Source organism: Cuculus canorus, chromosome 6 (genome assembly GCF_017976375.1).
Source record: "Cuculus canorus isolate bCucCan1 chromosome 6, bCucCan1.pri, whole genome shotgun sequence".
In the NCBI taxonomy this organism is placed as follows: domain Eukaryota; kingdom Metazoa; phylum Chordata; class Aves; order Cuculiformes; family Cuculidae; genus Cuculus; species Cuculus canorus.
In genome coordinates this window covers 71953-98630 of record NC_071406.1, presented here as the reverse complement: position 1 = coordinate 98630, position 26678 = coordinate 71953, and the positions used below count along the sequence as shown (strand labels likewise).

At 41.2% G+C, this 26678-nt stretch overlaps 1 protein-coding gene across 4 annotated transcripts; it reads left to right on the top strand.

Annotated features, from left to right (window-relative positions):
- On the top strand, positions 1 to 24959 carry MARCHF7 (membrane associated ring-CH-type finger 7). Of its 4 annotated transcripts, XR_008450353.1 has the most exons (13): positions 1 to 158; positions 679 to 848; positions 5337 to 5538; positions 9125 to 9283; positions 12032 to 12200; positions 13820 to 13987; positions 16800 to 17916; positions 18175 to 18344; positions 19591 to 19700; positions 21021 to 21134; positions 21498 to 21546; positions 22934 to 22982; positions 24795 to 24842. XR_008450353.1 is itself a non-coding variant. In XM_054069704.1 (12 exons), the coding sequence occupies exons 3-12, from the start codon at positions 5392 to 5394 to the stop codon at positions 24818 to 24820; spliced, it is 2229 nt and encodes a 742-aa protein (XP_053925679.1). In that variant the 5' UTR covers positions 1 to 158; positions 679 to 848; positions 5337 to 5391; the 3' UTR covers positions 24821 to 24959. The 4 variants fall into 4 exon arrangements, 1 of the variants encoding a protein (XP_053925679.1); XR_008450354.1 differs by lacking the exon at positions 21498 to 21546 and having other exon boundaries at positions 19591 to 19723; positions 24795 to 24886; XM_054069704.1 differs by lacking the exon at positions 21498 to 21546 and having other exon boundaries at positions 24795 to 24959.
- Positions 24960 to 26678: the final 1719 nt, after the last annotated feature.

The window sequence follows — 26678 nt, the reverse complement described above, 5'->3', positions numbered from 1 at the left end:
CCGCTCTCGCGAGAGCGGGGCCGCGCGGGGCTGGGTGTCCGCGGCGCCGCCCCGCGCTGCCGCCATTGTGTGCGGGGCGAGGCAGGCGGCTAGGAGCGGCCGCGGCGCTGCTCGGCCCCTGCGCTGCCGGTTGGCCGCCCGTGGGGACCGCACCCGCGGTGAGTATGGGGGAGCACGGGCCGTTCAGGGCAGGGGCGGCTCCGCCCCGGGATCGGGGCAGCCATTTTGTCTCCTCCGCCCTTCGCTGCGCGGGGCCTGGCCGGGCCGTGCGGCACCCGCGGGGCCGCCCCCTCCGCCCTCGGGGCCCAGGGCCGGACGGGGGGCGCTGCCGTTCCCGTCCCCCGTCCCCCATCCTCCCCCCCCCGACTGCCGTTACCGCCCCCGCCCCCCCCCCCCCCCCGCCTCAGACTGCCGTTCCTGTCCCCCCCGCCCTGGGCGCTGCCGTTCCCGTTCCTGCTGCCCCCGCGGGGCCGAGTCCCGGCCGCGCTCTCGCCTCGCCGCGGGGGAGGTCTCCCCCTCACGGGGGTCCGGAGCTCGTTGTGACCCTTCCTTGGTTGAAGGCAGAGAAAATACCCCGAACAAAGAACTGCGCAGAGAGAATTGCCCCTGAACTCCATCTTGTTTGTCACGAAAACGTGATTTTGAGTAAACATTGAGTGATCCCCACTTGCTTTGAAGGAGGTCTCGCCGACAGCGGTGCGTCAGACCGTACGGAAACCTGCGGACAGAAAAGCTCAAGCCCTAGGCAAAGTGTCACCGTGTTGGGCCAACAAAGAAAACCTGAATTTATCCTCTGGGAGTGAGGCATGTGCTTCTTTGTGACTGAGGGTGCAAGAATGCTTTGAGCTGTGAGTAGAAAGCGTGGAACCTCGGGAGGGCTTCCCATGATAGTAGAGATGACTACCTCAAATTGCCCCTCGTTTCTCAGCCAAGGTGGTCAGCAGAGGAGAGGGGTGACAAGAGGTTCTGATTTGAAATATTTGCTGTTTGTGTTATCCTTACCTTTTGAGATGACGCTACTTTCCTGCAAAGGCCTCTTGGATCTTTTATTTCACATTATCTCTATCTGTGGCTATGTTAGGTCTAGTTCATCTTCTATAATGTTGTTAGAGGGATGACCCATCAAGAAGGGCAGGACATTTGAGCTGTGTACTCAAAATAGGCTGTTCCACTCCACCTCCTGTTACAAGCTGGTCGTCTGTTTCCCAGGTACAACTTTAAATTTAAAGTCTGATTTCAGAACCTGGTTCGATACCAAGTCTGGAGAGGCATCACACGTAGCCCTTATTCCAGGAGACAGGACAGTTGTTTCTAGATTTTTCCATGAGGTTTTGGTTGCTAAGTTGTGTAATATGGCCCGGGCTGATGAGATCTGTTGCTTTGGTAAGAAGAGTGCTTCTCACCCTGCTCTTCCCTTTCCCATTTCTCTGGTGTTGGATACCAATGTGAGTAGTGTCAGCATGACAGTGAGGCCAGAAGTGTGTATTGCCAGGATATCGTGTGGAGGTGGCTTGATGAAGAACATGGCACGTGTCACATTTGAATGAGGTCTTCCTTCCCTTTTTGGCAACAACAGGCTTTAAAATCGGTTTGGACTGCAACATGACTTAGGGTTTGGTTTGTTGGTTTTGGTTTTTTTTCAGCTGTTCCTTGGAGAAGTCATTTCAATATTTGTTGACCTCAATAACTCCTGTCTAAATTGAGGTGACTGCTTTGTCATTATGCAGCTCATTATGGCATATTAATTGCCACTTGGGATTTGTTGAATTCCTGTGTGGATAAGCAAAATGCTTGAGGTTTTAATTTGAGCGTCTTTGTGCTCGTCTAAAAAAAAACTTAAGATGCTGATACTGTAAAAGGGAACCATTCTCATTCTGAAGTATCCTATAAAAACACAACATTCCCTTTGTAGTCAAGTATTATTGTGGCTTTAATAATATGATTTTTTTAAATTGAGGGCACTGTCTCACTCTGTCCTGTGTTCTGTGGTAGCTTAGCATGTTTGCTGTGACCCCCTTGCTGTGTTACCGTGACGAGCATAAGCCTTACATGTGTATTGTGTGTCTTCAGGCCAACTATGAAGGCAGTTGCTTCTCAAGCTTCCAAAGTACAGTACTTAAAATGGTTTTCAAGGAACTCTTAAAGAAAGGGAAAAAAAGGGGAAAAGAAAAAAAGGAGAATATTGGAGATATGTTGATTACCAAGGTTGAGATGCCTTGTATCTAGTTTTGTCTGTCTCTTCAAGTCATGGCTCCATTAACTTCAGTTGCATATACATGCTTTTATGACTTCTGCTAGTTGTATTCCAAGTGAATTTCATGATGAATGCCCAGAAATTGAAGAGTTCTTTTGTAGTGGTTTTTAAAAGCTGATTGAATTAATTACATGCTTCATGCCCCTGAATCTAAGTCCCTAAAATCTATTTTTCTCAAGCAGAAGTTCTTTACCTGGACCATAAGACCTTTTTTCCAGTACCTTTCCACCTCTGCACCGAACAAGGCAGGGTTCCTCTTGTCAAATGCCAGTTCTTACACAACTCTGATTCATCTTTATAGTGGATCCTTCTCATTTGCTGGGTGAGGCCAGGGCTGCAGAAAAAAATGGGTGGTTGAGTTAAAGAAATTAATCATAACATGTATGCATAAATTGACATGTTAAATTTTGCCTTTTTTAATGTGCTGCCTTTATCTTGTTTTAGCACATTTTTTGCGTGTAGTTTCTGCAAGATGTCTTTACTTGTAGAAGAAAAATACTGTATAGGTGGTATCATCCTGACATATTCAGGTTGAAATGACACTCTGTGCTCATTTCCAAGATTAAGTTGATGGACAAGATTGTCCTCTTGGGGTTGCGGCTAGAGGAGAAAATTAGTCTTGTGCCTTTTTTTGTACGTTTCTGGAAGCAATTTGCTAATCTTGAACTGTTTCAGCTTCTAGTGGTAGTTGGCTCTGTTGTCCACAGCCTTCCGCCCCTATTTTGTCTGTTCTGTGGGTGGTGCCTAAGCATTTTTATGAGTGTTAGATGATCTCTAATTTAATCTTGAAGTTCTTACAGTATCTTCTGTCCCTCCCCCTGTTCGTCATTAATTTCTATCAGTACATGCTTGCATCCCCTATTCTAGAACCTTTGCTTGTTTTACGTGTCTGTGTCTGACTTTATCTGTGTTATTTAATTCATCTGGTCGCACACCTTTCTGAAGCAAAGTGATCCAGAAGCAGAATGATCCGTAACAAAAATTATGATGCTGATACTCTTTGTCAAGTCCATCACAGTACAGAATTGAATCCATTATTCCATGTGTCTGTCCCTTACAGTTTGCATCAGGGTAAGAGGGAGATAAGCCATGCCCACAGCTGTCTTGTCCAGCGTACACCCTGCCAGTGACGTTAATTTAATTGCACAGTTGGCAGCTTGAATGGTGACTTTGCCTCACTCAGCACAGCTTCAGACAAACACGAGACTTGCAGTGCATGTGATGGCAGGTTACTCTAAAGCTGAAATTAACCATCATTACAGTGTTCCATCTAATGTTACAAACATGAGGAAGTACAATTCTTGCATTTCATTGCACGAATAATCCACTTGAAGTAGTGTATCTTAGATTATTAATTTGTCCTTATTGAATTTTGTTTAAACTTCCTCATTTGACAGTGTTCTGCACTTTGGAACATACTTAGAACATTCTTATCAATACAGCTGTGTTTAGGGCGTTGGGAACTGCATACATTGCTCAATATTTACTTAGGAGTTTAAATGTGGTCTGGGAAGCCTAATGAGTTCATGATTTCAGGTTCCTAATCCAAATTTAGAAAAGTGAGAATTTCAGATTCCTGAATGGATCTTGTTTAGCTGGTGGGTTCTCTGGCAAAAGCGAATGGGTTGCTAATGCCTGAAGTGTGGTCTGGAAGCTGGTGTGCTTCTCCATGATAAAACCCTGAAGCTTCTTAGTACACAAATGTAAATGTTGTCTTAAAATTGTTGTGCTTTGTGTTATAATTTTTTATTCCAAATTGGAAAAGAACCCTCCGAATTCGTACTGGCAAGTTTGAGCACTGCGCTGCTTCTTGTTGTGACTTGTATCCTAACACCAGCAACTGAACTTGCACCACAGCAGTGGTTAAAGACACTTCTGTTGAGGAAATGATCCATCACAAAAGTGATGATGCAGTTGTCCAACTGTTTGATTAGTGGAGTTCTGTACAAACTAGTCCTTACCAGGTAGAAAATGTAATGCAGCATTGCTTTCAGCTGAGATTAAATGTCTTTAGTATGTGAACTCATATTTACTGCCACCAGATGTGAGGTGCACCTAGCTGATGCAGCAGCCTTCTTTCACAGCCTGGGTTACTGATGGGCATGACATGTAATACAGTTTATTCCCATTTTTGGAAGGTTAGGCCACAATTAAGTGGTTAAATAAAACAGCATATATTACTTCTGCAAATCACCTTGTGCCTTTGGAGTTTTTGGCCATCTGGTTTAGGGTTGTTCGTTATTTTGCTGCTCTTCCCACACCACTGAGGATACAACAGTTCTTTTGGAGATTTTTCTTTTTTTTATTTAAGAGCTTCCTTTTGTGGTCTAATTCTTCCTGTACCCCCCTGAGGAGGAAGAGTCTAGGAATGTTGGCAAACCAGTTAGCTGTCTATCTGGAGGATTGGATCAATGTTATGTCCAGATAGCCTGTCAAGCACACCATGGCTACAGAGTTGTCTCATGCAGGAAAGGCACCAGCATTTCTTCTGAAATGCTAGAAATAACAAAAGAGCAAATAAACACTAGCAACTCACAGGTAAATTTATATATACGTATAAGACAGCATGTGCTCTTGTATACACTAATTTTCATGAGAATTTGGAGAGGCTAAGTATTTCTCTCAGGCAGGTAGACTGCAAATGTTTTTTTTTGACAGGAGGGTGAAGTTTCATAGTTTTGACTCTGAGCAATAAATCTGAGCCTATCTTTTGCAAGTGTTGAGATGCGTCTAGTTAACAAAAATATAAGAAGTGTATTTAGGGAATCTGGGGCCTTTTTCCCTGACTCCTGGCTCATTTGGTGTTAATGCTAATTCTGCAGAGTTCTTAAGGGAATCTCACTTGTAATATAGTAGCAAGAATATAAAGGTATTTAATAATAAAAATGGCAGAAGGGGCTATGTTTCTGTTTTTCTACCATGGGATGCGAGGACATGTAAAGCAGGGTTTACCCAAGCTAGGGTAACAACTCCTTTTCCCATCTTACTGATGCACAGTCAGACCAAAGCACTGTATAAATATTTGTGTGTGCGAGTCATTTTATGATGCACTCAGAATAACTTGTGCGTGTTTTGCATGTAGGTCCCTGCTTCTAAAAGAAAAAAATAAGTGGTATATCTTCTACAGCATAAAAAGAATGGAGTCAAAACCCTCAAGAATCCCTCGAAGGATATCTGTTCAGGCCTCCAGCTCTTCAGTAGGATCCAGAACATCGTCTGGAAACAGCTTGGTTGGTGGATATAGTGCAAGAGAATCTTCACGGAGATTAGAATCTGGATACCAGGTAACGTTTTGTGTCTTTCTGTAAAGTATCATTTACTATGCTGTCTGTTTTACACTAAGAAAAACTCTAAACCGCTGACATCTTGTTTGTGAACAAACCCCAAGATTAATTCTAAAATGCAAGGGTTTACTAACCAGGCCAGTGATGATATTCTGCAGCATGAACCGGTAGTTCTGGGTTTGCCATCTTTACCTGCTTTTACTTGTAGCTGCACCTTTAAAAGTTGGTTTTTTTCCTTAGAAAAGTTGTATAGAGCTGTTGGCTCTGCATGAACCACATCAGATAAATCCCTACAAAAGAGTGGGATTATTATGGTCCCGCACAGACTATATGTCACAGTAGAAGCTGTTGATCAGCAGATGAGTCTTGAGCTGGACTGGTGCCGTGAAGTTAGATGTGTTACCGCTGTTGTGAGATTTTAACAAGAGTTACGTGCTGTTGAGCAAAGCACTTCTGATCTGAGGAATGATCTTTATAACAGTTCCCAGTTAGGAGAAAATAAGTATGTAGAAGATTGTTGTATCCCTTCTTCTCACTTGCATTCATAGAAGGCAATCTGAAAGCTTGCTATGTGAGACTAGTGCTTAGTCATAAAAGCACAGGGAGGCTCCCTCTCTTGACTGGCCTTTGGTGCTTACAGAGCTGGTAGGAGCGAGTTCCATGTTGCCTGCAGGTTAATAGTGGCAAGAAGAAACTAATGGTCTCAATAAGATAAAGTCCAGCCAGGTAGGAATGGAATGGGCAAGGTGTTTTTGCTTTATTAATTGATACAGAAGCCTACCTTAAAATATTAAGAGTTGCTTCAGTTCCAAATAATCTGGAAGAATTTTTATTTAGAAGAAAACGTGTCTGACTGTCAGTAGTGCTTTCAGTATTTAGAGGAAAGGGAACTTGGAGACTTGTTTTTTTAATATGAAGTCATTTCTGCAGCTGGAGGCCATATTTGGTTATAGCTTAGCTCAAAAAACTTTAGAGGCATATCAGTCAAACGTTGAGTAGTTGGTTTTGACTGGGGCTAAAAAATTAAAAGATTTCTATTGTGTAAGCTTGTTGTCCTTCCCCTTCATTGTTTTTTGCATAGAAATGAATTCTTATGTCATATACTTTTGAGATCAGTCTGGGTAGTGCCCTCTGCTTGTCGGCCTAACAGTCAGGTTAATTGTAAGCTAATCTGATGCATTTGACATAGCATGGTTTCTAGGTGACTTACAATAAAAAAATCAAATTGGTGTGATGGTATGAGAAAAAAATCCTGTGCTTTATGGTACAGCTTTTTTAACCATTTTGTGAGGAGTGGAAGTTTGTGGGTGGTTTTAGTGGAGTGGGAGGGTTAAGTGTAAGGTATAAAGCAGTTTTGAATGTTTTCCTTATCAAAGTTATTTGCTACTGAAAATTGACAGTAAGAATAGGATACCTTTTGTAATGCTTTAGTAGTTAAGTTCTGATGAGGGATGTTGAATAGTTTTAAGCTGAATTGAAGGAAAAAGGCAAATGGATTTTTTTTTTTCTTTTCAGATATAGTCATTAGGTTGCACTTTCACGACATCGTGCTTGATCATCTACTTTCTCTTACAGCCACTTTTTTGATACCCAGTATGTTGCTATTCTTCTTTCTATTTTGGCCTTGGGACATCTTTCCAAGAAACAAGCGCAGTGCAGATGTGCCGCAGCCACCAAAAGCCGTGTTGGCATTAGGACAGTAGATGGTGTGGTTCAGTGAGCTGGCTTCCTGCGCTGTGCTGGTGTGAGTGTGGTGTCCTTGAACTAAGTATTTTACTGTGGTGATCAAGACACTTAAAATAAGATTGAATTCTCGGATCCTGAGACTCTTAAGAGCTGGAGAAAAAGGTAGATGTTTCGAGATTGGTTAAGGCTGCAGGTATGACTCTTATAAAGAACATTTTCGGAGAGCTTTACTTCTGTATACAACGTGTAATCTTGTGTCCATGAGCAGATTATTTGTATATGAAATAATTCAGAAACGTGGCGAGTCCTACTGAGGCTGAGAAATGAGGAAACTTACCTGCTGATACTTTATTTTCAGGTTTAATTTTGCTTGTGAGCATGATAAGCATGAATATTTCTTCAGGTTTTTAAATCCTAATGCTGTAACTAGCAATAGAAAGAAAGAGTGACAGAAACAATTGTAATTGTACTATTAGTAGCTCATAGAAAGAGGATGGACAAATGATCACTTGCAAACTCTGCTTAGCTGTAACAAAATGGTTGGGTTTCTGTTATCTCTATTAATTTTACTAATTTCAATGATTATTCTGTGGACCAAATGAAATTGCAACGTCTTTCCTTGATTTTTGTCTGTTCTTTGAAATTCTTTGAGCCTAGTAGTATAGAATCTCATCCCGGAGGTTCTCTTAGAGATAGGCATCCTTGTCTTTAAAATGTTCCCAGTTTGACAGTTAGAAATTTGCCACATGCCAGTGTAGCTAAGGTAAAGAAAGGTGATAGCTCCCGAGTATCTTGGAAGAGAGAACACAAAAAGAACATCTACGGTTCACTGTCCTGCAGACAAATAATGGGAATGCTTTGTTCTGAAGTCATATAGCAAACAGTGCTTGTTTGGAGACTGTTTTGTGCCTCCAAACTGTGGATTTGGTATCTTTGCACAATGTCTGAAACTGGCTACTAAAGTGGTTATTTACTTTATTTCTTAAGCCCAAAGTGGGTTTGTACACAGTGGTGTTTGCTGTTTTGTGGTGGTCGTAAATATGAGTGGTTTATAAGAGACTTAGAGAATCACAATCTTCAATTCTGCAGTGAAAAATGGGAATGCATTTTTGTTGCTTGCATGAGGTGTAATTGGAATTAATAATGACTAATTTGCAGCCTTCCTTACCAATAGTGCTATGATGGATTATTAGAATAGACAGCAGAGAAATAAACAACTTCAGCCGTGGTACAAGGGAAGTGTTCAAGATTCAGAAGATATTGTGTAATTTGCAGTAGGGTGGTATTTTTTTAAGGAATAATAACTCAATGACATAGTTCACATTTGTTGTCCCATCTATTTCACTAGGACACATCATGCCTCTTATGTAAAAATACTTACCTGTTAGTAGGCCCAAACCATGATTTACCTTCCCACCCCCATTTTTGCGTCCACTCTTCCCTGTATTAAAACTAATGACCAGGACAAGACAGATGGCTTGCTTTAGTAGCCAAAAAGCCACTCCTGCTATGGCACTTCTGCTGCCATGGATACTCTTCTACGGTGTGGCTTATTTTACTTAACACTTCAAAGTGAGGTCCTCAATTCTTCCCTGCTGCTGGAGTATCCAAAGTTGGGGTAATGCCTCAAAAGCCTTACAGTTCAGCTTTTTATTGTCCACAGCTAAATGAGAAGATAGATAAAGAAGCTGATGATTGCTAGAAAGTAATTAAAAACAACAAACCTTTCCTTTTGCCAGTGTTTCTCTCATAAACCTGTTCCATTTCTTCTTGGGTAGCCATTAATGTTTTTCGTGAATGTTCCATGTTATCTCTACTTCCCTGTATTTTCAATATTCAAATCATATACTGAGTTCATTTTGAGTTATAAGATGCGTATGACAAGCACGTTGTTCTTCAGGAATCCAGTGTATTGAACAGTTCCAGTAGAGACTGGGGCATTGGAGAAAGAATCACCCATGAAACTCCTTGGAAGCTTGCAACGTCCTCTCCAACTCACTACTCAGGGACACTTGATCATCCACATTCTGGAAGATTTTTGGGAAGCCGAAGCAGATTGGTGAGAATTGCTAATGTCTAACACTTCTTAAAATAAAAATCAAGGTCTTACCTCTGCCTTTCCCCTCAGGAAAGCTGCTGGCAGGGGCTCATTGAAATGCTGCTAAAGATTTTATTAGGTCATTGTGTAAGGAAGCAAGAAGATAGCAGTGTTAAGAAATTATTTGGAGGATAAAAGTAATAATGGGTATTGTATTAAGTTCATTTATAGATACCAGTGTGCAAAGACAGGACCACTAAATCACAGTTAAATATGCTTTTTTGTTCAAATACACTATTATACCTTAACCTATTATGCCTATATTAAAACTTATAAACTTGCTGGTTTGTGATTGGTGTCAATCACTGAGCAGTAGAAGGAGATGGAGCATGGTGCTTGGACAGTCAGAGTCGATAGGTCCTGCACCTTCCCAGGCATCCCCTTGGTAATAAGATGTGCAGGTATTCCTTCTCAAGCTGACCCGTCCAGCCCAGCTCCTTTTATCTTCCTCTCAGGAACTGCAAAAAGGGTTAGCAACATCACCTACTGCTTGTATGGCCAGCGCATGAGCAGGCTGAGTGCCAACTTATTTGTCCCATGCTGACAGCGATTCTGACACTGTTCCCTCTTCTCATAACACCTTTCCTGGCTGCACGTGCTCTTTGGGCTCTGCGTCAAGGTCTTGTAAATACCAGGCAGTTTGAACTGCTTTTCTGCTTTTTTATCTGTTTCCTGTCTCTTATCTGACTAGTTGAGTACAGTCACATACTTTCTCACTGTAAGTGGTCTAAGGATTATTGCTTACCCTACTTTAAAATTCAACTGTGCAATATTTTAACAACGTGTATATATATATATATAATTTGTGTATATATATATATAGTGTCCAACAATGGAACATTATTTCTTGTCTCCGATACAGATTAGTTTTACTAATAGTTAATAAATAAATTTTGGTGAGAGTGTCTCTGCAGGTATCCATTAGAAAAGAAAATAGGAGGGGGTGATCAGAAATCTCACACATGCTTTAGTCCTATGAGTAAATTTTATGGTTTTTATACCTTATTTGTTTCTCAGGTATTTCTCAAGGCGGGGTGGAGGGGATGCCCAGCTGTGTGCGTTAGCACAGAATTCATGTTCTTGAAACCCTGCTTTAGAAAGCTTGTTGGTGGAGGAGCAGTTCTCGGTCTGACTCAATGTGCTGCTTATGGCACACTGGAAAGGGGTGGAGGCTGAACTGTCACTCAGCTGAGGTCCTTAGCAGCTTCTCTCAGCGGGGCTCCAGGTGTCTTCATAACCCCAGAAATAAAGTCATTGGCTGCTTTTGTGGGCTTATGCACAGTGGAATGACAATACAACACTTGCAATTGCAGCAAAAATATTAAGATGGGAAGAGCAGAAAACTGAAGATGCTTGTTAGGAAGATAGTAAGTGAAAATTCTGCTTGAGAGGTACTTGAGGGGGCTGGCACCTTCAGTCTGTGTTAGTTTTCTTAGTGTGATTGAAAGGAGGAGACACAGATAAGTGAGGAGGAGGGAGGAACTGGTGTGGATGTACTGGCCTTGGGGGGGGGGTCACTGTAGATGCGTCTCATAGGGTTGGAATGCGGATGTAGCTTGTGGTTGTAAGAGGCCTACCTATCCAGTTGAGTTGGGATGTTGAGTTTTCAAAACGGTACTTGTTTTTCTCATTAAGTTTAGTTTTTCTCTTAAGTTCTAATGCAAGTGAACGTTGCAGCAGGTGCTCTGAAAGTTCCATTTATCAAGTAGCAAATGATTAAAAGATAAGTTATGTGTTAAACAGATGATTCATGAGGGAAATTAACCTGGCTTTGTACTTGGTTTGTGATGTTAGTTTCTGTGTCTTCCCCATCTGTCTGTTATGATGGGATAAGAGAAGTACTCAGATACTTCTTAGTTTTAAAGAGTAAAAAGTAGTGACATAAGCTTAGTAAAAGCCACGACAACATACAAATAAAGCACAAATATGATGTAATCTATAATTTGATCCTTAAATGATCTTGGTTGTAGATACCTTCTGGGAGGACAAATAGCTCAATTGAGCTTTTAGATTGACCTTAAGTTTTTAATACTTAAAAAAACCAAACCAAAACCTAAAAATAAAACAATAAAAAAAACCCAAACAAAATCAGAACTTTTTTAAGAGAAAATGCCTTAGCTGTGAGTAACCAGACTAACAACTTCATAGGTGATCCCCATTTTTTTAATTAGTACCAGTTTCTGAAAACTGTTTTATTTCAGTGTTTTACACTACAAAAATTGTTTTGTGCCCATTCTTTACTCTGAACTGCTCCAGTGGCGCTTGAGCTCAATGTAATAAGCATATGTCTGGTCTAAACCACTTATTAGAAGCTAGAGCCAGCGATATTTTAGGTTGGTGAAAAGTAGGCTGGATTAGTTCAACAGTTAAATGCTGAAGCTGATCAGTTTTGGACATTTCTGGACAGCAAAACTGTTTATAGCCTCTTAAATGTCAGGCGTATCTTTTACCTTTGTAAGCCACATCTGTCTGTAAAGGAAAATAACACTGATGGTGATAGGGTGATAGAAATGGGCTTGTGTTGGTAGGACTGTCTTTTGTGAACCTGGGAATATAGATCAAGAGCACAAACATAAATCCTACCTTATTTTTAAATAAAAAGGCTTTGCATCCTAAAGTTACTCTTTAACGTTTTTGTGAGTATTATGTGATGCACACTTTTGTTCATTTCATCTGAAATAATGGTGTCTTAATTTTTTAATGTTTCAGTCTACGTCTTCCTCTCATTTTACATCTGGGTGTTACGTTGAGTCTGAGAGAACTCAGGGAGCATACTCAAGACTACATAGCCAGCAGCGAGACAGTGATTCAAAGAGACCCAAGCTCTCTTGTACATCTACCTCTTCTGTGAGAAATAGCGGCTTGGCTGCCTTTTCAGGTGAGAGGCTGGTTACGAGAGATGAGTTATGTGAACATTATCTGCATAGTAAGGTCAGGTTTTATGAAGTGTTAAAAGACATGCTTTGAAATATTGTGCTTTCATTATTCTTGCGTATTAAAAACCTGTGCTGAGCAGAAGAGTATGTTCACGCTGGAAGCAGTATCCAAAGTACTGAGAGTGCTGTTAACATGGTCTCATGAAAACACACTGTACTTGGGTCATTTCAAAATTATTATCTGTACCTATTCCATTTGCAGTAAAGCTGAACTTCGAGGCTCAAGTGTGTCTGAATTGGTTAAGATTTCAGGGAAGGAATGAGTGCAGCTACTGTTATTTCGTTAATCAAGTTGTGTTGGTAAACCTGTGTGCCAGGGACAGCAAAAAGGAAATCTTTACCTTGCTTAGCTCCGTGTTTCAGGAAGCACGATGTTGAGGCTGGTTGGAACGCTACTGTTTGGGGTCAGAGAGGGAAGTGTTCCTTTTGGGCAGGGCTGGAACTCGTTTGGTAGGCGAGTCAAATATACACGCTGTACGCTAGGAGCTCTTCCAGGAATCCACAAGATTTTTGTTAAAGCTGTAAATAAGTGTGCAATACTTGGATAGATGCAAGATAAGTAATACAAAAGTCTGAAGGTCAGGAAACAATGGTCAAAAACCTAAACTGAAAATATTTTTAAACCATTTTGAAACAGACCATTGAATCCATTCAGATTACTCCTGTGTTTGTGGAACAGTGTTCTTTTTATATCCCTTTATGGAACCACACAGCTATCCGCATAGAAGTTAATAATTCTTGCTCAAAACACAGTACTGATGATGCTTTCTTATCTTTAATAAAGTGACCACCATGAACATTTCTCATTATGGTCTAGGACTGCGTGTGTCTCCATTTCTAGACTGTTTGGTCATCACACTGCTGATGGATAAATGCTCAAACTTGGATTTATAAGGTAGCAGAAAAAGGAAGTCAAGGTGGATTTTTCAGAGGCCTTGAAAAACACCTTTTTTTGGAACAAGAGTTTTGTTCACAGCTGAAGTATGTCTAGTTCCTGATTTAGTTGTTGGAGCTGTTAGCAAAAAAACAAGACCCCATTTTAAACTGCAGTGGTTTACTTCGCAATATGAGCAAGAACAGTATTAGCCAGCGTTCTTAAAGTTGTGGTGAAGCTGCATTTAAGCTTGAGCTGTCTTTCTGGGACATGAATTCTAGGAGCATTTAAGCAGCTTATTAGAATTGCAGCATTTAGTGAGTCTTAGGCTGGTGGTTTGCCATGTTGTGAAGCTTATTTAATAACTACTGCCGTTAGAAAGGAAGATGTTTCTCTTCCTCCTCCTGTCCTGTATGAGTGTTAATAGGTCTGGCTCTTAAGAGAAGTATCATCACTTCTTTTTGGCTCAGCTTTCAGCACTAACTCACTGCAAGATGAAATAAATGCCCGCATCCGCAGAGTGCTGCTTTTGGCTTTGTGTTGGCAGCTGGCTACGCCATCAGCTTAGTGATGTTGCTAAACTCACCCTTGATATAGTAAAACCAGAGTGCATGCCTAAGTGCTGGCTTTCATGGATTTTTAAATTATTACAGAAATAGGGTCCTCATTTAATTTTTTTTTTCCTAGATTCCTCTTGGAGGTACAGTAGGATTCCTAGATCTTCATCAGTGACACTTGGCTCTCTGGGAAGCGAACTGGTGAGAGAGCGAAGAGAGTTAGAGAGAAGAACAGATCTGTCTGTTAATGACCTGGTGGATCACAGCTACAGAAACAGTGACTTTTCATCTTCAACATGTATGTATCGTACAGCTGGAAGCTCTTAAACCCATAGGCTGTGTGCCTGTCAGTTTCTTCACATGTGCTTTTAGTATTTTCTTCAAAACAGAAAGCCAGATATTAAGGTGTCCTTTTAAATGAGGTTGGTTGACCACATTCTGTGCGTTGGCTAGACCACCAAAGGGTTTGTCAGTGGACCATCTTGTGGGTGCATTCAGCCATGAGAAAATGGTACTGGTGTTTGCCACTGTAACTGTGTGAATAAATCAGTGAGCCTCTTTTCTTCCTATTCATCTTAAGATCTCTTTGTATTTAGATATGGGAAAGAAATAATGTTTATTTGACTCAGGAAAGGACTTTAATGAAGGTGCCTGTATGATGATGTCTTTTTCTGTTTGGATTCTTGAGTGGTTATTAGTGAGAACTGCTAGGCCATGGAATACGAAATGGAATAAACACGCTGTTTACATAAGGCAAGAGGTTTGTTCCATGGTAACTGCTGGGACTAGTGCCAACTTCTGCACTGTCATTTTCACCTTCTGTTCAGTGTTATGGCCTTTAGAGGTGTCTCAGGGGAAGCTCATGGTCATCCTCGAACTGCCGCCTTTTACCAGACCCTTTGGGGTATTGTACAGTGCAGCAGTTCTAGAATTACCATGTTTACAAGTACAAAAGATAAGCAGAAAAAAAAAAAATAGTTCCAGATTTCATCCTGCAATCTAGCCTTTACCAGAAGAATAAGTTTTGATTGTCCTCGCGCTCTACGTTTCTTTACTAGATGGACAGCTGGAGCTCACCTGGGAGAGCCTAGTGGGAGAATAGGATGGGTGAACAGCCTTGCTCTGTGCTGCATTTTTAGCAGTTGTGCTATTGTTCAGTGCTATGAATAGCTCCCAACTGTGTTCCCTGTAATCAAACCCATGTGGCAGATGTTTGGCATCTGTGCAGATGTTTCTGTAGTTAGACTCTGCTGGATACGTAAACCTCAGATTCCACAATAAATGGTGATTGCGATGTGGAACCTGTTAAAAAACCAAAACAAAACGCCACCAAAACTGCGAACACAAAAGTTTTCAATTAGAGAATACATAGAGAGAGCTTCTGCCTCCTACCTTAATCTACCTTGTGCTTGTTCAGTTGTTAAAATATTGAAGAAGCTTCCCTTTTTATGGGGTTAACAGGCTTCAGTTACTTCCTCCTTCTCCTGCTTCCCCCCACACCCCAGATCTATCCATTTCAGGAAGGAGACAAGCTGCTGTTGGTCTTCTCCGCTGGTTCGTGTCATGTTAACTACCTCAGCTACAGTACAGTTCTCAGGATGTTGAGGTACTTACACAGTATTTACAGAAAGTATGCTTGTAAGAATCACAGAACGGTTTGGGTTGGAAGGGACCTTTGAAGCCCATCCAGTCCAGCAGCCCATCCTGTGGGCAGGGACATCTCCAGCTCAGTCAGATTGTTCAGAGCTCTGACCGTCCTGGTCTTGAATGTTTCCAGGAATGGGGCTTCCACCACCTCTCTGAGCAACCAGTGCCAGTGTTTAACCACCCTCACCATAAAAGCCGTTTCTTTCTTATCTAATGTCAGTCTGTCTTCTTAGTTTAAACCATTTCTCCTTGCCCTGTCACAACAGGCCTTGGCAAAAAGTCTGCCCCCATCTTTCTTACAAGCCCCTTTTAAGTACTGAAAGGCTGCAGTCGAGTCTCCCTGGAGCCTTCTCTTCTCCAGCCTGAGCAACTCCCAACTCTCCCAGCCTGCCTTCGTATAGGAGGTGCTCCAGCCCTTGGGTCATCTTTGTGGCCTCCTCTGGATCTGCTCCAACAGGTCCATGACTTTCCTATGCTGAGGACTCCAGAGCTGGATGCCCGGCTGCAGGCCCTGGGGTCTTGCTAGAGTGGAGCAGAGATCAGAATGCTGTCCCTCACCCTGCTGGCCACTGGGAAGCATTGGGTTATCAAATGTACATTTGAAAAGCAGGGGAAGACACAACTGTGTGGTGATAGTTACGTAATTGCCAATAGGTAATTGGGAGGGCAGTTGAGATTGCTAATCCAGAATGGTGAAGTCTGATTGTGCTTAAGACAGTTGCATAGCTGAACATTCAAACTGACTTTTTTGCATTTCTTTGATAAGAGTGATAGCTGGATAACCCTTTTGGGCTGGAGCAGTGGATTACAGTGTTTCTAGGGTTTTCCTTTCATTTTTGAGTTCTTGGTTGAAAACTATTACAGTAAAATACACATCCAACTCATACTATCCAGTTTCTGTTAGCCAAGGTCAATAACTTTGTGCTGCCCTTAAATAGTGTTTGTGACTGCAGTTCTTCACGCTCTTACGATGCAAAGAATGAGGGTAGCATGTAATAGGTGGGGAACTTCCCTGGATATATCCAGGCATTTGTTTCTGGTGTCTGTGACGTTGCTGAAATTTTGATTAACCTGTCTTTCTCTACAGGCAGAATGGACCTTTATAAATAGTGTTGTATATAGTTCGCTGTTTATGGTTCAGATGCAGTGGTTCTGTAATGTCTGACAGAAGGTCAGAATTTTCATATTCACATGTAAGAAACATGATAACCTGAAGATGTTGAGGGTGTTAGATTCCAGATGGATTTACCAGGCTGAAACCAGTCTAGGTTTCAGTTTAACTTGAGAAATCTCCATGTAAATTTAAACTTGATACTGCTCTGTAATCTACTTGCCAAACTTGAAAAAGTTTTGAGTAAGGATCGTGAAATTCTGACCTTCTGCATTTACACTTTAGAGTTATCCCTCTGGAATGTTACAGAGCACATCTTGTTATAGTACTTTCTTGTGCTTTTCTGGAACAGATCTTCCGGAGAGGCCTGTCTCTTCATATGCAGAGGGAGCAAGACCGAAAGAGAGCTCATTAAGCACTTTGAGGCTGAACACATCCATGAACCGTCAGTTGCCTTCTGATGACCAGCCATCCTTTTTCAACAGAGACTCTACCATGAGCTCTTCAAGATCCAGTTATTCTTCAAGACAAAGGAGAAATGAATTGGAATCTCCCCAGAGGAGCATGCAGCCAGCATTTTCTCTTACTGCCATTAGAGATGGAACTCCTTCCTCAAGTGGTTCTGAAAGGGTTTTATCTTCCCAGAGGCCATCGAATGAGCCTGCAGCTGACAGCGAAGGGAGGCGCACAACCAGACAGCTTCTGTCTCGTTTGGCATCCAGTATGTCATCCACGTTTTTCTCTCGAAGGTCTAGTCAAGACTCGTTGCATACAAGATCGTTAGGCTCTGAAGAGTCAACAGTGGTCCCAAGAGTTCAAGCTTCTACTCTGTCAAGCAGTAATGGAGCTGCAACTCCAGAAGTTCCAGGACTTCAGGCACCTGAAGCTTCTCAGGGATTTAGTTTTCTTAGACGAAGATGGGGTTTATCAGGAGTTTCACAAAACCATAATTCTGATTCAGACGGGGAAAGTTACAGACCGGACTCTGAAGGTAGGAGCACAGGATCCTGGTTGTCATCATCTTTGAGGAACAGATGTACGCCTCTCTTTTCCAGAAGAAGAAGAGAAGGAAGAGATGAATCTGCAAGGATCACTACCTCTGATACAAGTGCTAGATCTCAACATATCTTCAGAAGAAGAGAGTCAGGTGAGGAGTCATCTCTTGAAGCACCAGGGAGCCCTCCTCGGGCTTCTGTTAGCAGACCACCAACACCTGCAGTACCTGATATTCCTACAGCTACTGCCTCCCCACCAGATTCAGCCCACAGTAGGAGAAGTTCTAGAATTCTGCCTGGTTCTCTCTTTCGCTTTGCAGTGCCTCCAACATTAGGAAGCAGTCTGTCTGACAATCTTATGATAACTGTAGATATTATTCCCTCTGGCTGGAATCAGTCTGATGGACAAGAAAGTGGCAAGTCTAAAATACCACCTTCAAGAGATCCAGAAAGACTCCAGAAAATTAAAGAGAGGTAAATTAGTATGTTATTTTGAGATAATAAAATGTAACTGACTTAACATGAGGGTTTTTTCTGTAACCAAGATTTTAAAAGGAAACTTTGCTTCTGAGTGGCATTTCAGTCCCCTGTTGCCTGCATTGTCGCTTTTGTCTTTAGAGAAACCTGTTTTAATCCTCATAGGTTTGAGAACAGTTCGATGAATGAAATTGTTGTTACAAAAAGTCTTACATGAGATGCATCATGTGTTTGTTGATGTTTCGTCCTGTTCAGCCTGCTTTTAGAAGATTCTGATGATGAAGAGGGTGACTTGTGCAGAATCTGTCAGCTGTCCTCTGCGAGTTCTGACAACCTCCTCATAGCGCCGTGCAAGTGCACTGGAAGCCTGCAGTATGTTCACCAGGAGTGCATGAAAAAATGGCTGCAGTCCAAGATCAATTCAGGTAACACAGATTGTAGGCCAAGGCAGACGTCCAGTTACACTGCGAGGCTTCTCGGGAGGGTTACTCCTACTGATATTAAAGTGCTTATTTGAAAAATGGGCAGTTTGAGACAAGTGGCACTGTGGCACTTCCAGGCTTAGTGTTTGTCTGTGCAGCTTCTTGTGAGTAGTTCCAAGAATTGTAGTTGTCATTTGGGCAATTACGTTTTTGGGATTGTCTGCTAAGACATTAGACAAAATACAACAGCAGAAGTATGGCTTTAGTGCTACTTAGTTGCTTTTGATGAGTTTGCTCCCCTCCCTCCCTTCCTCATGCAGCTGATTCTGTTAAGACTTCTATAGTCAGGCTAACTGTGGCAGAGGGATAGGAGCTTGAAAATCCAGAAATGTTTTCCTGTTGTACTTAAATCGTTGTTTTTAAGATACTAACTCCTGTCCTAAGCAGTTAAAACTGCTTGTTCAAAAAATAACTTCAAAGTGCATATAGAATCTTCTGCATATAGAAGAGACACCTCAGAAGTTGCACACTGTACAAATGTTTTTGTAATAAGGAGCCGGATCTAGTGGGACGTGTCCCTGACGATGGCAGGGTGGTCCCTTCCAACCTGAACTATTCTATGATTATCTGTAGTAGTTTGAAGAGTTAAAGTAGGTGGCTTAGTAGAAGACACGAAGATCATGGAATACTTTTTGCCAAGGGAAGGTGCTAGCATCTGCTTACTTTTATAGTCTGTCAGAGGACCCACATCAGAGTAGGATGTGTTAGAAGCCTCAGCCTGTAGGAGAGATTAATCTGAAGTATTCAACTGTACAAGATGTAAATCCACCATAAACTCACTTTGTTCATCTTGTTGCTTGTGAAGAAGCTTGTTTTAAACTGGTACTTGAAAACAAAATGTTACTCCAGCGATAACTAAGCTATTCCAGTATATTTAACATTACTTTTGTGTGCATTTGGATTACACTGCAGAATTCAAACCGTAATTTTTCTGCCAGACTTTCCGTAAGAGGCATATGGTGTCCAGAATGAACATGAGGCAAAATATATGAAGCTGGACAGAGCATAAACCTTCTATGGCATTTAAATTCTAACAGTAGCAGGTAGTCATTATGTTTGTAGTGGGGGCTTTCTTTTCTTCTGACCTTCCTCTGCACAGTAAAGCCAAGGATGGTAATGTTTTTGTCGCATCCTGTGTCGTAGATTGTTGTAGCTTGACACTGACTTCCCACCTGCCCTTCTCCTCCAGGTTCTTCCCTGGAAGCAGTAACAACATGTGAACTGTGCAAGGAGAAGCTGCATCTCAACCTGGAAGACTTTGATGTTCATGAGCTCTATAGGGCGCATGCAAACGAACAAGTTAGTATATTTTGCCTCGTTTGGTAAGTGTTGGTTTCGTGCTGGGCAGGCAGATGCTCTTTAGACAGGGAAAATACGTCTCCTTTCAGAAGGGCTGTTTTACAAGTAAAGCCATGTCAGCATGAGACAGATTTTGCTCCTCAATATTCAGACAAATTGTGTCTTCCAGCTGTGCTTCCTGTAGCTGAGCTGTTGTCATCTAATTCTGCACTCCAGCATCTCTGCCGCATAAGTACATTGGGAATACTAATACAATGAGATTTAATTTCACATTAAGACATTAGTTTTCTTTGCTTTTAGCTGCTTTGTAGCACACCTAAGCAGAAAAACATTAAAAGCCTTTTCTGTTTCACTGGAGTGGTAGAACCTAACCGTTTCTGACAGCTTCCTGCTGTTCCTTTGTGTCCTTTCCTATATTAAAAATAATTAGAGGCTCATTAGTATTACTGCTGTTACATAAAATACGTTATTTTACAACTACTGGATTGTGTAGTATTTAAAAATAATAGCTGATTTTAATGTCATGAACTTTATTCAGAGGGTTTGCCTTATACTCTGGACTTTGGTCTGTGAGTAGGGAAAGATTTATGAAGTATGTCCACCTCAGAAGTGGAAAGAAAATACCACGTGATGCTGGTTTTGGGGCCAAACATCAACATCTAGTTTTCTTGTTTGGAGTAAGCTCTTACCCCAGTGCTCTAGTTCTATTGCTTGGGCCAGACTCTGAAAAAGCGTTCTCAAGAGTGTCACCATCTTATGCTTTAGCACCACTGATTGTTGGTTACAGTCACTGTGCGTTGATTTAAACAAGAGTTCTGAAACTTCTTCCTAAAGAACTGACTCTAAATGGTCAGCAATAGTATTTTGAAGATCTTTCTTTATTTTCACAGGGAAAATAATTTCTCCAAAAATATATGACATGATAAAGTTCTTTCTTTTGGCTTTCTGTACTACAGTGTTGGGACCACTGAGAAAAACAGCAAAGTGTGGTGTTTTTATTTTACAGCGTGGTTTAATGCTCTCGTTCTCTGATTCCTTTTTGTGAACTAATCATGCTGACTTGAGTTTTTGTTTGTAGAGCACTTCCCGTTTATCTGCAAGGGTAGCATGGTAGATCTGGGATGGGTGGGAAGAACCAGAACTATAAACAGCTTCTCAGTAATTAGAACTTTTGGATATTACATTTCCCTAACTCTCTTGTAACAACTAGAGATCGAATATATGATGTTTCCAGTAAAATTTAATTCTAGTTCTACTACCTGTATCGCGTCTGCAGGCACGCTACTGACAGTTTGAATGTTTCTTTTGATCTCCTTTAAGGCGGACTATGAATTCATCAGCTCTGGTCTCTACCTTGTAGTGTTGTTACACTTGTGCGAGCAGCGCTTTTCTGATATGCTAGGAACGGCAAGTGAGGCTGGCACCCGTGTCAGTGTAAGTATGCAGTGATTTTTGTGGCAGGAATTGCTCCTGCGGAGAACTAGGTTGTTACCTCGAGCCATCTAGGAGCTAGATACCCAAGAAGCATGCTTACTTAACAAATGTAGGTCCAAAATGGTCTGGGTTTGTCAATGCAGTGATGCCAAATTTGATCTGACATTTAAGGTATGACTGTATTGCAGTTACTGTGTAGCAAAAGCATTGTTGTCAGGGTTGTTGGTAATTCATTGCTGTGCATGTGTCGTGTCATAATTGCTGAGAATTTATGCAAAACTGCAAGGTTACTCTCCTATTGTACAAAACGAGCAATTGAGAATGTTGTACTACCTTATTTGTTTGATTTTCTCACTATGACAGTTCACACTGTAAAGGTCCGAAGTCTGCTGGGTTCTGTCCAAACATGCAGGTAAACGTTCAGTTCTGAGAGGAATCGGTATAGGATGGCTTTTGGGCATTGGTCAAAACTCTTATTGGTTATGTTGGACTGGAGTCTTGTCACTTACATGTCTTGGCTCAGAAATGCAGCAAGTATGCATTTTACCAGTAAGAGCATCACACAAAGCTGTTTCTGCATAGTGACTCACTTAGAAATCTTGTATCTGACATGTTTATTTGGCACTAGGTAATGAATCAGTGCTCTTTGTTGACCAAGCTCCTGAAAAGCTGGTTTTATATTTAAATTCCATACAAAGAATTGGCAATATTGAGCTTTTCCAATCCTTGCTGGAATGGGTACTAGCAGGTACAGGGCCGTTGGGCTGGGGACAGGACTGTGCTATCATCTCTTTCCTGTATTAGAACAGTGGGCCTCTTTTCCACACACATCTAATTAGTGTTTGTATTCTACAATCCACATGTGCAACGTCCATTGTTCTCTGCTGCAAGTGTAGAGGTGGAACTGTCAGGTAACGTAGTAGCAGCCAGTACCAGCACAGATTGTTAGCCTGAGTGGACTGCAGAAATAAGATGTTTTTACTGAATTTTCATCCAATGGCATTACACTGTTGTGTGACGCTTCATTTAAAGTGATAAGAGCACCAGTGGCTGTTTGATACTCAGCCTACAACTGAGGCTTATATTCTTGTCTAATATTTGTTTGCTGCGTCCCAACATCTGGGCTGTTGCTGAAGCACTGATGAAGGTGGTCGCTGACAAAAAAAGAGCTTTGCTGAGACTTTCAAATTTGCTTGAGAAACTTGTATCCCTAGGGATTTTGGCTTTGTGTTTTGATCCCACATAGTTCTAATTAAACTGCCACCATTACCTAATAGTAATCCTGCTTTGAAACTTTTAGTTCACAGGTAAAATCTTCAGTGTATTTACACATTTTTTTTCATTAACCTCATTCAGTCAAAGGGCTCTGGTTTGCCACATTAGTTGTGAAGTAAATGAGATGGATCCAACTAACGTGGTCCTTACACACCACGTTTTTTCTGCATTATGGTTTCTAGGAATGGTTTTCATAAAATTGGCACTTATTTGTGTGTGCTGCTTTCAAAACTGATGTTTTACAGACTGTAGAACGCGAAGATGATGCCGCTAACTGCTACCAGAAACATTTGACATAGAGTGGAAGCTGAAATAACTGGGCAGTAGCAATTTGAAGTTTAACATGTGGTCATTTATATTAAATTTCACATTGATTTCTGTAAGTTGGATGAATGGGTTAGGATAACCGACATCTGGGACCAAACTTTGGGATGGAAAAAGTGAAGAAAACTTGCTAACTTGTTGCAGATTTCTGCAAATAACTTTGCAACTTTTAAACTACTTTCTCTCTGCCTTGTTTCTAGTTTATTAACCTTGCAAGATCTCTTCAGGCACATGTGGAAGATATTGAAAGTAGGTGCTTCCCCTCTCCCCCTCCCCTCCTGTTAGATGAACTCACAGTTAAATGAGTACAATCCTCCATGCCAAGATTCGCAATACCAAACTGAATTACTGACAATTTCACTTTACCCAGCAGTGCTTTTTTTGTTTATCAGTAGAATTATTCTGAGGGGGAACGTGTTTTAATTCTCCATGATTAATTTCCCAACAGCACAGAGTTATTTAGACAACAGAAGTGTTTTCTGCTGTCAATAAGATTCCTCACTAGTTACAGTTTGGGTACTGTAATTCCAGTTGTACATAGTCTTGGAGATGGTGGTGGTCTTTAAGCTGTAGCCTTTCACGTGAGTCCTACAAGAAAAGAAACATTTAAAGTTGAATTTCACTGTACTTAATAACCAGACTTCCCTTGCCATTTCCTCATTCCCTTTTCATTTTTTTGCCCTCTTCTCCCCTTTCTTTTTTTCTACCCACGCACACTTTTTGGTTGTCAGTGTTCCTAGATCAGACCTATCCGGTTCAGGAATGGAATTTGTCAGCTTTGTCCGAGGACTGGCCTACTTTTCACCTAAAGTCTTCTTCAGTGTGCTTAAATTCAAGACGATATGCCAGCTTCTGCTAGATTTATCCTAAGCAGTATTTCTGGGCAAGATGAACAGGCAGTAGAAGGGTTGTTCATCTACCCTTTTTTTTTTTTTTTTTTTTTTTTTAATATTTTGCATGTGAATATCTGTCAGTGTTCAAAGTTTGTATAAGAATTTTCAGTCCACAGGATGTATTTGGAATCTGATAAGGAATGGTCTGTGCCTGTAAGTTCCAGCCCAAGGAGCAGAGTATTATTTCTGCATTCAGAGCAAAGGTGGACTTGAGTTCGAATTTTGTTCCTAAGTCATGTGCATCCTTATTAGAGTAAAATTCAAGAGTCCCACTTGGCACAGTAGTTTAATCTGATTGATTCAGTCTTGATCTAACATGGAGGTGAGGAAATGGAGTTGTAGATTTCTTATTGTTGCCACTTTAGTTACATTTTTCTTTCAAGATCTAGAATTGAGGAAAGATCTTTCTTCTGTCTGTGTTCAGAGATGGAATGAGTTACCCAAGTGTAAATATTTTATTGACAGCAGAGTTTGCCTAAGAGGACAGATTACTTTGCTGTTATGGACAAGTTGACTTATTGGAAATGAGTGTACTGACTTTCTAAGTCATAGCTGACCAGTCTGTTTTTGTCTTTGAATTTGCCTTGCAACAACAAAATCCAATGCATATGTGGGCTTTATGTTCATTGTGCATATGCTGAAAGAATGGAGGTGGAGACAGGGGAGCTTCTGAGTAGGCTTGACTTAATTGCATTGAGCAACATACGTGTATACAGTTTTTCAGGGTCTTTCTGTTTGTTTAGACTGCTGAGCCTTTCTAGGTGTTTTAGTATCCAAATTGTTAACTTGGTGAGTCATTTCTTTCCCTTGTGGTGGATGCTGCTGTCATGGATTGAATATGTTCTCCTCTGACTACTGTTGGAATTAGCCACACACTACCTAAAAGTTGAATCTCTGGCGTAAATAAGTTTCCTTCCTTTTATTTTGAGGAAGAACAGCAGGAGGACACTGCATTCTGTAATGTCGAGTTTGAACTTGAAAATGCTGTATCTTTCAGGCGTGAGATGCATTTCAAAATTAAGCTCTGTAATTACACAAGCTTTGGGTGGGTATTACAGTCTGCTATTGAATATTAGCTAATTACCTGTATTTCCACTGCTTGTGTTAAAGTGCTCTAACTTCTCCGATCTTTGTCAAGGCTTCTGATCACGCTGTGTTGTTCCAACAGCCTCTGAGGACGACTCAGAAGAATGATGCTGGTAGAACTTCCCATGCTGCAGGAGAAACATGGAATTGCTGCAGAAACACTGAACTGGCAAGAACAGCATCAACGTGCATTTGTTTTTTTCCTCTCCTTAGTAAAAAGCGCATTGAATATTACTGTAGTTTTTGAAGCATTGTTGAACTCAAACTCAACTGCTGCGCAGTGGAGCTCAATGGACTTGAGGACTACTTGGCATGTGTGAGGATTAGACACATATAAAGCAGTTTCCCTCTTTAAAGAATGAGGGTGATGTGCTTTGTTTTGGAAAACATCAGATTTTGGATATTTAAGGAAGCTGTACCTTCCTTTTTGTTTCCTTCCTACTGTAGTCAGGTTTCTGGTTTTGTCTATTGAGTTTTGCTCCTCTGCCGGCACTCAGTGATTATCGTGGGTTTTGGGGTGAGGGCGGGCAGGGAGGGTGGGGGTGTCCATGTACCTACATAGGTTTCGTTTGGGTTTTTTTAATGCCTCTGTTGCTGCACCATATAATAACTGATTGCTTCCAGTGTTATTGACCGAACAGGAGGATGAGAAGGATATGGTAGTGATCGTTTGGGGTTTGGTTTATTTGAAGATTGTTATTTAACTCAAAAAGCAATAAGAAATTGCAGTGGTCTTCTAATACTTAGTGATGGCTTTTTTATGTACTGGTTTGGAAATCTGAGATTATATTTGATATTCCATGGCTGTTCCTTTATGGGATATTGCAGGTTTAAACTCTTGCATCTCAGCATTCCTGGCAGATATGCAACTTGATAAAGACCTAAGGTTGTTTAGTTTAATCAGACTTTTTTAGATTCCCACCTTCACTGTTCAAAGCACTGGTTATCAATGTGTTTTCTAGTGTTGTCAGTTCTTTATAAATAAAGGCAATGGAAGTATGCATCCCTGCTGGTATTGTCCATTTTATTTGAACATGGATACCTACCAGAACTCACACGCGAACACCTGGAAGGCTGTAGTCTGCAGTATATCTTTATTAATGTTTGTAAATTCTTATGCAGATATTTAAGATTGTTTCTGACCATTTTGGATTGAAATGCTTTATATGAATGGTGGTACAATAAATTGTCATACATACATTGGAACTGTATTCACTGTAAATATTTGTTAGCTTTAATTGCTGCAGTAGCAGTGTATCTTCGGTGCAGTATGTTGACGTACCTTGAGTTCAGTTCATTGTTACAGTATGTAAAATGACTTGTGTGGAGGAATGGATGTGCCTTAGCTGAAGTGAACTTGTGTGGCTGGCTAGCTTTATGTGAGATGGCCTGTCATCTGTAAGACTTGAAAGAAAACGGAATGCTAAGGAGTGCATGTTTCTCTGCTCGTTCTGGTAACCTTTGGTGTTATGTACTCGGTGCCAACACCTGGAAGTATCATTCCAGCAGTTAGGTGAGATACTGCTCTCTATCAGACACTCGTTGGGAAAGTGACAGTCCAGGCATTTGCGAAAATGTTTCTAACTCATTTCTGAAGAAAGTGAATTCAGGTTTATAATACAAGTTAAATGTTTAATCCTTTGAGTTAGTTAGTATAGTTTAATAAAACATCTTATAGTGAAGCAGGTGCTATTTCATCAGCACTCCATACATTGAGGCACAAGCATGGCCTCTGACAGCCTAATAAACATTCCTTGAGGGATATTATAGAGTTTCTTTTCAGACCTTGCAACAAATAGCATTCCATGGAGGTAAGCAGCGTGAGTAGCTGCAGTTCCACATATAGATTTGATTTAAGTGAACTGTCACTGTGTTGTCCTGCAGTCTTGTTGTGCTCCAACATGAATATGCAAGAGTGATGTGCTGTCATCAGTGAGGAGCAGTGGGCCTAGATGTAGCAGTTTGG

Coding starts and splice junctions, on each gene's coding strand:
- MARCHF7 (XM_054069704.1), top strand. CDS start 5,392: ATGGAGTCAAAACCCTCAAGAATCCCTCGAAGGATATCTGTTCAGGCC. Junction 13,988..16,799: donor TGACTTTTCATCTTCAACAT/GTATGTATCGTA, acceptor TTTCTGGAACAG/ATCTTCCGGAGAGGCCTGTC. Junction 17,917..18,174: donor CTCCAGAAAATTAAAGAGAG/GTAAATTAGTAT, acceptor CGTCCTGTTCAG/CCTGCTTTTAGAAGATTCTG.